The sequence below is a fragment of the Saccopteryx bilineata genome, chromosome 2, assembly GCF_036850765.1.
Source record: "Saccopteryx bilineata isolate mSacBil1 chromosome 2, mSacBil1_pri_phased_curated, whole genome shotgun sequence".
Classification (NCBI taxonomy): domain Eukaryota; kingdom Metazoa; phylum Chordata; class Mammalia; order Chiroptera; family Emballonuridae; genus Saccopteryx; species Saccopteryx bilineata.
In genome coordinates this window covers 235,925,584-235,938,117 of record NC_089491.1, presented here as the reverse complement: position 1 = coordinate 235,938,117, position 12,534 = coordinate 235,925,584, and the positions used below count along the sequence as shown (strand labels likewise).

General features: G+C 52.4%; 1 protein-coding gene across 2 annotated transcripts in view; it reads left to right on the top strand.

The window, feature by feature from the left end:
* The window catches only part of KIRREL3 (kirre like nephrin family adhesion molecule 3), a 547,821-nt gene that overhangs the window by 445,136 nt on the left and 90,151 nt on the right, over positions 1-12,534 (top strand). For both annotated transcript variants that reach the window (XM_066259700.1, XM_066259699.1), the window contains exon 3: positions 9,050-9,199. In XM_066259700.1, the coding sequence (XP_066115797.1) occupies positions 9,050-9,199 (150 nt within the window). The remainder of the gene's footprint in view (positions 1-9,049; positions 9,200-12,534) is intronic.

Below are 12,534 nucleotides of genomic sequence, written 5' to 3'. Positions count from 1 at the left end.
CGGAGAGTGAGGAGAAGAACAGCCCTTTAGGGGACCCCTGCGCGCCAGCGTCATTTGCACATAAGAACACTCATCCTCACAGCAGCTTTGCAAAGGAAGTGTGGCACCCCCATTGTAGGTGGGGAAACCGAGGCTGCATGCCGTAAGGAATGTGCTCCAGAGGGCACTGCTAGCGACAGGGCCAGAGTTCCTTCCTAGGCCTGCCTGGCCCTGTGCTTTCCACTGTCCACACCCCAGGCCCCGGCAGGTGACCCTCCGGCTAGGTAATCAAAATGTGTACCTGAGGTCACTCACCCTCAAGCCTTTGCCAGCAGTTCTTCCTACCCCAGAACGCTGTCTCTGCCGCCACATCCCTTATATCGGGATTCCTCCTCCAGGAAGCCTCTGTGTCCTCCCCTCAAGCGCCATGCTTGCAGCAGGCCTGTCTTAAACCCCAGAACTTAATATGACCTCAGAGTCTAGTGCCTGTGGTCAAGGTTGGCCATTCACAGACTCAACACATTTCCTTGACTGTCCTGAGACTGAGGCAGGCAGGATGTCAGTGGGGTCATCCACATTTAGGCACAGGGGACACAGTGGATGCTTCCCCAGGGCACTGGAGAGGTTCTTACTGCACCTGCTCCTGGATCAATAGGCAGCCTCAGGCTGTCACACAGTCTCTCTGGGCCCCGTTCCCTCCCCTCTGAAGGGACAGTGAGGGTGGCCAAGCCCATGTGTTTGCAGAGCACTGGGCTCCTTAGAAGCCAGGACAGGCACTCCAGGTGACCCTGACGTTCCTGTCCAGGTCTGGCTTAGATTAACCAGAAGGGCAGTGGTCAGCTCCCCTCAACCTGTTGCTGGAGCAAAGGCCTGGCCAAAGTGCCCAGCCCAAGAGGATGGGGAGGAGAGGGAGCACACCCCACACCCCCTCCTGACCGTCCCCTCTCTGGCCGCCGAGCACGGACTGACAGGGGAACTGCAGAGGGACTGGGGACACCTAAGCATGGGTCGGTGTCAGCTGCCCTGCTCCCGCACCAGGTACCAGGGCAGAGTTTGTGCCGAGGTCTCTCTCCTGTTACACTAACCCCAAATTCCCATGCACTTTGTCCTGGCCCACCCTGACCCTCTCATCACCACCGTGGAGCTACCTGACCACCAGATCAGTGGCTGGGGAGAGGCTCAAACACATATGCCTTCAGGAGTAGCAAGAGACTTGGGACACAACAGTACCAGAATGTATCCCCAAAAGCTCTGGGGCTGCCAGTTGTGGGTGGCAGGGGTGTCTGCACACCATGGCTCCTCTGAGCCTAGCATAGAACCCTGACCACCATGGGCATGGGGCCCTTGGGCCTTCTTCCCACCTGTTTCACCCGCACACACACACACACACAGCCAAGGTCAGGCCAGAGCACCAAGGGCTCCTGGGACCTTAAAGATGGTCCAGACCAGTCCCCTCCCAGGTCTCCTGGAGGAACGACAGTAGAGTGAGGCCTTGGTCTTCTCAGCATACATTTTAGTCTCAGAAAAAAATTCATCCCCAAAATTGTAAACCAGAGGCTTTCAGACATTCTGTGAACAAAAGAGTTTGTTCAAGCAAAAGCTTAAGTGGTTGACAAGGAATAGAAGCAGAAAAGGTCTGGCTGGAGGAGGGGTGGGCCACGAACCCAGTTCATTCAGCTCCACAAGCGCACGCACGCATGCACACACACACACATACACACATACACACCAGCCAGGCCCTTGGAACACTGCTGTAAAATCACTCTGGCCCTTATTATCTCAGCCTTCCATAGCAAAATGCCTCTTCCCTCCCCAGAAAATAACTGAGAATTGAAGGGTGACCTCGGATCGGGGCCCAGAGATGTGTGAGTTCATAGAGACTCATGGGGTCTTCAGCCTTCTAAATGTCTCACTAGAAGACAAAGGGGACCTCTCAGAGACAAATGGTGATGGTTCAGTCCATGCTAATGTGTGCCACAAGTCCCCCAAAGGAGACCAAGGGAGGGGCCACGTGGTCAGAGCTGGGAGGGGTGGCCTGTCAGGGAGCCTGGTAGGCTGATGGAGATGAAGGAGGGAGTGAGGGGGTGGGATCTAGGGGGTACATTTGAGAAAAGAGTCCAGAGAGGTCCTGAGGAGGAAGAGGCTGAGCTGTTCTGCTCTGAGCAGAGAACAGAGGGACAGGGAACGGCTGGTGGGAGGGCCAGACTCCCAGCTCCCGGGTGCAGGGGTGGGGGAAGTAGCTCTGCCCGGGACAGGAGCCCTCCAGGGGCTTCCTGATGCCCACCTCCCCCAGCCCTCTCTCTGGGCCAGGCTGCACCTGCACCTGTCCCTTTCAGCACTGAAAAGCTGAAAGTCCTCTACCACCGGCCACCACCCCCACTACTGCTTCTCCCAGTCGCCGATCACCCGCGCCTGCCTTGCCCCTGCCCCCTGACTCAGAGCTCCCCACGTGGGCTGCACACCTGGCTCATCACCCTCCTCTTTCCCCTTCCAGCCAGAAACAGCCCCTGCTTCTGCAGTTTGGAGAGAATGCTCCAAATTTTCCACCTGCTCAGCACTTTTGCCTCCAGCTCCTCAGCTGCGGAGCAGGTGGACCAGAGAGCACCTCAGACCTGAGGGTCTCCTCTGAGCTCAGTGGGAAGGAGCAGCCGCCTCCCCACATCGGTGCTGCAAAGACCACTTGGCGTCAGTGAGATGCTCCCTTGCCCTGCACAGGCCTTGCAGCCTGGGTGTGCAGGGAGACGCACCAGCTGTGGGCAGTCATTTCGGGGCTTCGAAAGCCAATGGGACCCTAGCTCTGCAAGCCCCTTCCTCCCTGGGAAGCAAACAGGAAAGTGTGCCCGCGGTCATGACTAGGAGAACATTCCACTCTAGGTGACCAGCAAGTGTGAGGGCACTCCAAGTGCATTTCCACCCCACCTGCCCCTTCACAGTGCCCTCAATCCTCTTCTTTTCTGGGCAAGGGCAAAGACTGCGCTTGCAATCTCAGGCAGGCTCTGTGAGTTACCAGGGGCTGAGAACTGTAATAAAGGACCTTAGGATGCGGCTCTGAAGTAGGACCACTAGGCCTGATGTCCTGCTCCATTGCTCAGTGCCCTGGGCCCCTAAGACAGCCTCACCTTCACATGGGTTTGATATAGTCCCATCCCGTAGGAGAAAAGTCAATCATATAACCATGTAAAGCTCGTAAAACATGTTTACATTCGATGAGTTAGCTATTGAATCTGTAACAATAAAATTATTATTTATAAAGTATATTTATTTATATTTATAAAATATTTATCAAATAATATTATACCTAGTTATACAATACGTACATAACATAGTTATTATGTAATGGCTGTTTATAGATATAATAATAAGTATCCAAAATTATTATACCTCTTTCTTCCATACCGCGCCATGGTAGCCACGGGGCTTCTCCCTGAACCCTAACTGGTGCTGTTGACAGCTAGCTGGAGGAGGATATGTAAACTTAGTGAAGAACCAAGAAATTGCTTTTCACTCCAAAGATTCTCTGCCTCTCTTTAGATGCTCTGAGGGGGCTGCATGGTTGGTGGGGTGAGTGCTTGTTTGAAAATCAAAATAAGGTTTCAGGTCCTTAATTCAATAGCTAACATGTCAAGAAAACAGGATTTGCAACCAGAGACACTTGGGTTTGAATTATACCTGGGCCCACTGCATGACCTTGAATTACATCTGGGTTTACAAAGTGACCTTGAATTATACCTGGGCCCACTGTGTGACCTGGAGTTATACTTGGGCCCGCTGCATGACCTTGAGTTACACCTAGGCCTGTTGCATGACCTTGAGTTACATCTGGGCCCGCTGCATGACCTTGAGTTACACCTAGGCCCACTGCATGACCTTGAGTTACATCTGGGCCCGTTGCATGACCTTGAGTTACACCTGGGCCCGTTGCATGACCTTGAATTACACCTAGGTTTATAATGTGACCAAGAATTACACCTGGGCCCACTCTGTGAAGTTGGTCATGTCATTTCATTTCTAGGAGCCTCAGTTCATCTGTAACTTCTGGGTAATAACAGCTAACTGGCACTGTAGTTACAGTCAAAGGCCTGGCACAAAGTAGGTTCTCATGAGTAACTCAGTTATCTTTGTATTGTAAGGCCCAACTCCCTGAGACTCTAGCCCAGGGGTCCCCAAACTTTTTACACAGGGGGCCAGTTCACTGTCCCTCAGACCATTGGAGGGCCAGACTATAAAAAAACTATGAACAAATCCCTATGCACACTGCACATATCTTATTTTAAAGTAAAAAAAACAAAATGGGAACAAATTCAATATTTAAAATAAAGAACAAGTAAATTTAAATCAACAAACTGACCAGTATTTCAATGGGAACTATGCTCCTCTCACTGACCACCAATAAAAGAGGTGCCCCTTCCAGGAGTGCGGCGGGGACGGATAAATGGCCTCAGGGGGCCCTGCCCCTCTCCTGTATTTCTCACTTACTACCTGCTTTCTAATCAGCAGTTTACAATGTAAACACAAGTCTCTTACAGTAACCACAGATTCCAGGAGCAAACTAGAGCAGGTGAGCTCCACCTAGCACAGGCCACTAAACAGATGCAGTCTCTGCTCGCCCCTGGGCAAGGCGATGAGAAGGCAAGATGGAAGCCACAGTGCGGCCCCACCCTCAAGGGGTTTACCCTATGTTTCTTTTCTACTTTTGTTTCTTGGCGTCTAATATATATGTAGTAGGTGCTCAATAAAGTTTTGAAGAAATTAAAGGAGATGAGGAGAAAAACAGGGCATGAGCAGGAGAGAGAGAGAGGGAATGAAGATCCTGTCCAGGGGGCAGGTGGTACCAAGAGGTGCAGGCAGAGGCCAAGGTCAGGGGCAGAGCTGGCCCTTCGGTGACATCAGGGCGGGTTAGGGCGGCCAATGGGAGGACTGCATTCCAGGATGCTGGAACAGCCAGGACCCAGGTCACTTCAGGGGTGCTGCTGAGCACCCAGGAAGAAGGGGCCAGATCTTGGAGAGGCTTGTAAACCAGGATAGAGGGTCCGGTGCTGTCCGCAGACACTGCAGAGCCATTAGAGTCTCTACCTCAGAAGAGGGGAGAAACACGAGGAAAGTGGCAGTTTTAAAAGAAAAACACAGAGCAGTCGCTGAAAGCACTCCTAGCTCTAAGCACCCAGGTTGAGGCAATTGGGGCCTGGACTTTGGGTAGTGCAGTAGGACTAGAGAGGAAAGGGCGAGTCTGGGAGGTGCGAGGAAAGAAGCCTGGGCCAGACTTGGTGATGAGACAGATTTAAAAAAAAAAAAAAAAAAGCACGAAAAGGAAGGCAACACCGACTGCCAGGCTTCACACCAGGAGAACATGGGACAAAATGGGAAACTGAGGCAGAAAACCTGGGACAGATGGTGCAAGGTGTGTTGAGTCTACAGTGAGAAAGAACCTAGTCAGTGCAGCACAGACTCTGAAAGCAGGTCCGAGTTGTCCAGGGCTAGTGCGGAGGCACCGACATAAGCTCCTAGAGCAGTCGTCCCCAAACTACTGCCTGCGGGCTGCATGCAGCCCCCTGAGGCCATTTATCCGCCCCCCCCCACCCGCACTTCCGGAAGGGGCACCTCTTTCATTGGTGGTCAGTGAGAGGAGCACTGTATGTGGCGGCCCTCCAACAGTCTGAGGGACAGTGAACTGGCCCCTTGTATAAAAAGTTTGGGGACCCCTGTCCTAGAGGAAGGGACCAGATCAGTCTTCTGTTTCTCACATGACAATGCAAAGCCTACCTCAGAGTGGGTCTCAATAAATGTGTATTGAGTCAAGAAAAGTTCTCAAAGGTCTTCCTGTCTATGTAATATAATACCCAGCAGGTTCTAGAAACTGGCCCCAGGCTCATTCAAATGTAGGAAGCAATGGGGAATAGGAAACAAGGAGGGAGGGAATGAGTTGAGGGCATTCCCTCTGGCCAGGCCCACCTGGGCTTGCATGCTGTGCTCCCAGGGCTCCTGAGCTGGAAGGAGGGGCCTCAGGTCTGCCTGGTGATGGAGGTGGGCCCAGCCCCGCCCCTCCCCACACACAGCATCTCCGCTGTATCTGTTCTAGAGAGCAACACTGATTATGATTCTGTCTGGATAAGCATCTCACTGATTTTTTTAAAAAAGAAATATTTTTAGTGTCTTGTATTTAATATGCAAAACAAATTAGACAGAAAAAGAAAATTGTCAATTAAAGCACTAACCATCACCTCCCCAAAAATAATTTGCAAATTATGTCTTTTGGGTGGTTTAGGAGACTATGCTGTGTGTCCGTCTCCTCCCAGAAACTTGTGTTCATAGAAACTGAGGGGACCCAAACCCACACAAAGTGACACCAAACTTCTCTCTGCACCTGCTGAGGGGGTCAGATCTGGAGACTGTCCTCCGGTTGGCCCCACCCTGCCCTTCCCTACCGTCCAGGCTCCCTTCTGCAGGACCAGGACCTGTCCTATTTGGGGGGCTCTTCTGTCTGCTCCAACTCCTGGCTCTGAGACACCTTCCAAAGGGAAAAAGTGGCGGCCCAGGGCCCACCGCCAAGGCCTGCCCCCACAGCACACTCCTCCAGCCCGCGCTTTCCCTCAGGGCCTGGCAGCCATGGGGCCCTCTCCCGCAGGGCACGCCACCACTGGGGTGTCTCCCGGGCATCTCCCGGGCAGCAGCCCGCCACTCATGTCAGCATGGACACCTTCCGTGCCCAGCTCTCAGGTTACACTCACCAGCACCAAGAAGACATGGGGTGGGGGCCGGAGACCTGTGGGACAGCTCGCCACCACAGGGTGCCCATTAACAGACATTGCTGAGGCCTCGACACCATTTTGTTTAGGACCTTGTCACTCTCACCTCTCAGCGTCGCGTTGACAGCCTCAGAATGCTCTGATCACACACTCTGGCAGCCATTGTGCTGTCTGGACACTGTCCTTCCCACAGAAAAAATTTGGGGATAAAAGAATGAGCTGAGCAATCATCATCAAAGCCGAGAGAAGAGCCTCCCCAAGGAAGGTTCTCTCCCGCCCCCCTGCCCTGCAGCTCCCCTCTCAGCAGCGCCACCCCTCCGCCTCCCCCACTCCCCTCCAGCCCTGTCTCTTGCTCTCCTCACCTCTGGCCTCTAAGCCCCTCCTAGTCCTCCCCCATTTCCTTTCTGCTCTCTTATCTCTTCTTTCCTTCTCTCTCTTGTTTGGGTGCCAGAAACAGTCTAAGGACAACAAAGAAACTAAAGAGACAGAGAGGAAAAAAACCCACCATACATAGCTGATTAAAATGTCCTAATGAAATCTAATTTGTAAAGCTCAAATCAGAATAAAAAGTGTTATCCCACAATTCAGGGCCAATGTGATTGTCAATGAGACTCCTCAGAGGCCCAGCCAAGATCTCACCAGGTTGGAGACTCAGCTGCGGGCCGCCCGCCGTGGACCTCCACCGCGGACCCCTGCACGTGGACTGTCCCTCTTCTTGGAGCTCTGCCGGCATGCTGCCACCGCCCTGCCCCAATGGAGCTACACCAGTCACTCCCTTCTCAGGGCTACCTGCTGCTGAGCGCTCGGCTTGGTGATCTGAGCCTGGGACTTTGTGTCCCCAAAACAAGCAACAACCCGTGCCTAGGACCTCTGTGGCCATCCTGACTCTTCTAGGTGGGGGAGGACAGGCCTGCCCCCCAGGTCTGGTTCTCCCGAGTTGTATGTCTGTATCTGCAGAACAGGGTGTGGGAAAGGAGGGATCAGAAGTCAGTGGACCCTAGGTCAAACCCCTGTTCCACCCCTAAGTTGTATGACCTTAGGCAGGTTACTTGGCCTATCTGATGCTGGTCTCTCCGCCATCACACGGGGCTATTCCTGCCCTGAAGTGTAACCATAGGTTACAGGAGGAAGAGCATGTGAAGCATGGTAGCACTGTGGCAGGAGCTCAATAAATATCACTTCCTTGTTGTCCATTCAGCTGTGGCCTCCTGGGAACACGGTCACGGCACCCTCTGCAGCAACCCCTTCGGGACCAGGCTTAGGGATCTGCACGCCGCTCAGCACATGAGAAAGCAGTCTTTGGAGCCAAAGAGTCTGTGTTCACAGCCCTAGTCCTGCCCCCAGATGCACCCTGGACAGTTTAGTTAGCCGGTGCCGTTCCAGTTCCTCAGCCCCTGTGACATGGGGCTGTGCTGTCCACCGTGGGGGCGGCACCCTCATGGGGAGGCACCGTGAGCACCTGCTACGCGAGCGACAACCACACGGCCTGTGACTACCTTTCGCTCTTTCGCCTCCTTATGCCTCATCTGGAAAATGAAAATAAAATTGTACATACCTCACAGGTTGGTGTGAGAAGGAAAATATTAACGAGCTAATATTTTAAATCTTAGAACAATGCGTGGCATGTTGTGTTTGTTTAATAAAATATAAACTAACGTAGATGGCTCAGTGCCATCTCACTTTGAAGTATATATACATGGGGGGGTCACCGTGATAGTGAGGCTGGAGGTGGGTCTGCTGCAGAAACAAAAGGGGCAGGGGCAGGCCGGGTGTGTGGAGAGGAGACCTGCTCCCTCAGGCCGAGCCCTCCGCCATGCGGTACCTCCACTCACCCTGCTGAATTCTGCCTCAGGCCCAACCCTGAGCCACTAAAACAAAAACAGTGTTCCTTGGATTCTCAGGTTTAAGCAAAGCACAGCACTCACCACGCCCGCTGTCTTCTTGAAGCACACCCCACGCAGAACGCTGGCAGCTGGGTCTCTGCCCCGCCTCTGTGCTGTTGTGGAAGTGGGTACAGCACAGGGTGTTAAGGGGACGTTAGCCAAATGGAAAAGGAGAAGCATGTTGGGGGAGGACAGTTGGACCACGGGGTGAGTGCAGGGAGGCTGGGGATCAATGAGGCTGCGGTGTGGACCTCGCTCCTGAAAGCAGGGCATGAAGCCGGGGCAGTGAGGAAGCTGCCACGGGGCCCCAGGCAGGACGGGGTGCTCTGCGGTGGGCCAGCCTTGTCCCCTGGCCCAGCCTGGGCTCTACTCCGGGACTTGAGGAGGAGCCCTCCAGGCACTGCTCCCTGCAGTAGCTGACTGCTGTGCTTGTCTCCTTCCTAGGCCAAGTGTACTCCTTCAGCCAGCAGCCCCAGGACCAGGCCGTGGTGTCGGGGCAGCCGGTGACCCTGCTCTGTGCCATCCCGGAATACGATGGCTTCGTTCTGTGGATCAAAGATGGCTTGGCTCTGGGTGTGGGCAGGGACCTCTCAAGTGAGTACCCCAGGTCTCCCCAGGAAGGCCTGGAGCCCCTCCCCACCTTACCCCCCACCCACCCTCCTAGGGACCGCCATCTCCAGCTCTAGTGTGGTCCCAAAGGCAGAGTCAGGCCAGGTGAGCCCTGGGTCCAGGATCCAGAGGACTTTGAAGACCCCTCTGACAAATGGTACTGAACTACCACTAACCCCTCTATTCTGGTGGCTGGTCCTACACCTACACAATGTTGCCCTGGAGGGTCTATTCCAAAATCAACCAGGATGCGTGTGAAGTCGGGTTTCCAGAGGGGATGGGTTCTTGTTTCTCAGTCCAAAATACATTTCCACTTAAGTCACAGCCTAGTCCTTGCCACCCATCGAGGGGAGACAAATAGATTAAAAACTCACAAAGAAACCTGGAGATTTTAGGGGCCACCGTGTGATGAGAAGAAAAGAAAAATGTGATAGAAATACAGTCCAAACCTTGTTCAGCCCACCCAGACTGGTATTCATCAAAGATGCATGGGTGGGCTCCTGAGGCCGTTGATGGCTGGCACCTGAGCTCCCTGGTTGGCATCATGCCCTGTCATCTGTTAACTATTGTGAATGTCGATCTTTAAGCCCATAGAGATGTCTTTCTAATCCAGCCTCTCCTCCAGGAGGGGGGAAAAATGGAACCAGCCTTCTGGTCACTCCCCATCCATCATTACTCCGCTCCCCTGGGAGGGGAGGCATGTGACTGTTTGCTAGGCTTAGTATAAACTGTAAAATTCAGGACAAGAGATCTGAGTGTCCCTGCAATTGGGGAGTGGCTGACAGTAGAGGAGGAGAGAAAAATGTGTATTCAACTGAGAAGTAGCTTTGCCTCTCATGGTGTATGCTACAAGAAAGTAAAAATCAAATAAAAATCGAAGTGCACTCTGCAACATGATGGTTGGGGAATTAATATTTTAAAAGTGAGTTATGTCTTGCCAAAAATGTATATTGAAACATTATAGCGATGGTCAATAGCAATCGCAGGATTTGAGTGCTGTCGCCCAACTGAGCATAGATGAAATACACAATAATATCTCCAAAATATATGGTGCTGTCATAAAATGAAAGTATTCTGGGAACCATCCATGTTCAGGGACTCTGAACTCTCACCTTAGAGAAACCAGGGGAAGGATATGACCTTCTCAGACCAGAAGCACCCGTGCTCTGCATATCTCTGAGCTTGGCCCAGTGTTTCTGCTAGTTAAGGAGACTCTTAGGGTTCCCTGTCAATGATTTTCAGCCCTCAGTCAGGAGCTGTGTTCTTGTTAAGTCAGTGGCCAAGAGGAGACCCCAGGTCAGCAGGGATGGTTCATAGACTAGTCCTCACTGCATAGATCATTGAGCTCCTGGCACCCACGTCCATGAGGGCTTTCTGGCATCCATGGTTGGGCGATGCACAGTGCCGACAGGCAATGGGCTCTTAGGAAATGGAGTCTGCTTCCTCTCCAACCCAAATCCGGTAAAGAAAAGAGGCTGTCCCTCTCCTCACAGAGCCATGTGCTCAAATTCCTGATAAAGTGCTTCCTCCGTAGTTGATCACTTGTCCCCAAAGTAGCATCATGACAATAATGACAGACATTCACATGCCCAATAAAGACTAAAGAGAAAGTGAGAGTAAGAGATCTCAATAAAATTCAGCAAGTATTTGCAGAGCACTTACTACCACACCAATTTTCCCGTGGGGAAACTGAGGCTCGGTCTTGTGGGACTTCCCCTTGCTACAGCCTGCATTCAGTCTACCAGCAATGAGGCCCTACCTGGAGACCTCCCTGTCTTCCTGGTCATCACAGCTAGAAAAAGAACAGTCAAAGAAAGCGATTTAAAAAATATACTCCCTCATATTGATAGGACCTTTTTCTTCTAAGAAACTCAGACACTCTCCCTAAATCTACAATAATCCACAGGAATAAAAAAAAAAAAAAAAGAATTTTTTGCTTTATGTGACAGGTAAACAAAGTCACAGTTGAGAAAGAAATTAATTCAAACAGAGACCAAATTCCAGTGCCTGGGACCCTGGCCCCTAACCCCCAAGAGGCCCAGACACCCAGTCTGCTCTACCTAGAAAGGCAGGGACCTCCTTGCTGTCCTACCTTATGGTCACTTTCATTTAAATCAGCATTTATAGACTTTTTACTATGTGCCAGGCACTTGACATAGGTTATCCTATCTAATCTTCACCAGAACTCTTATGAGGTACTAGTATTGTTCCCACTTTACTGCTAAAAGTAAAAGTAACTAACTCAAGACAACACACATAGAAAGTGGGCCCTGGCTGGTTGGCTCAGTGGTAGAGTGTCGGCCTGGCGTGCAGGAGTCCCGGGTTCGATTTTCAGCCAGGGCACACAGGAGAAGTGCCCATTTGTTTCTCCACCCCTCTCCCTGTCCTTCCTCTCTGCCTCTCTCTCTTCCCCTCCCGCAACCAAGGCTCCATTGGAGCAAGTTTGCCCAGGCGCTAAGGATGGCTCTGTGGCCTCTGCCTCGGGTGCTGGAATGGTTCTGATTGCGGCTGAGCAACGCCCCAAGATGGGCAGAGCATCGCCCCCGGGTGGGCATGCCAGGTGGATCTTGGTCGGGCGCATGTGGGAGTCTGTCTGACTGCCTCCCCGTTTCCAGCTTCGGAAAAATACAAAAAGAAAAGTGATAGAGCTTACATTTGAACCCAGGCAATCAGACTGTAGAATCCAGACTCCCAATAATTTTGCCTTCCCTGAGAATAGCAAGAGAGGGTAATAATTCTGAACTTCCTCAGAATCTATGCTCCTGGACCGATGTATTCCAAAGAAGCTGCCAGTCCTTGAGATAGCATCACGGCTCTGTCACCTAATTAGGCAAATACGAACAAACCCATCACTGATGTTTTCAGCAGCTCCCGAGAGCAAAATTGTGGCTGATCGCTTGCTTGCAAGACAACAAAAGCACAAGCTCCAGCCAAGATGCCTGCGGGAAAGCAGGACTGATCACAGGACAGCAGAACCGAGGCTGGGCTGGACAAGTTGGCGTGGTCAGCCAGCTACACTGAAGGCTGCAGCAGCAGGGAGAAGACTGGGCCAGAACCCATTTCCAGCCTGGGCCTTGGGAAGAGCCAGCTTAACTCAGCGGGGCACCTTCCCCAAGCCCAGTCAAGGGCAGGAAGGATGAGCAGGAGGCCGCACTCTCGGGGCACAGCTGATTGCCCTGTGAGCCCCTCTGGCCATACCTGAGCAGCTGTGGAGGGCAGGGCCATTTGGCTGCATGATGGGAACAATGGTAGCATGAAGACATGAGCCTAAAGGGCTCAGCCACACAAGGAGCACCCAAAACGCTTACTGGGAAATCTGG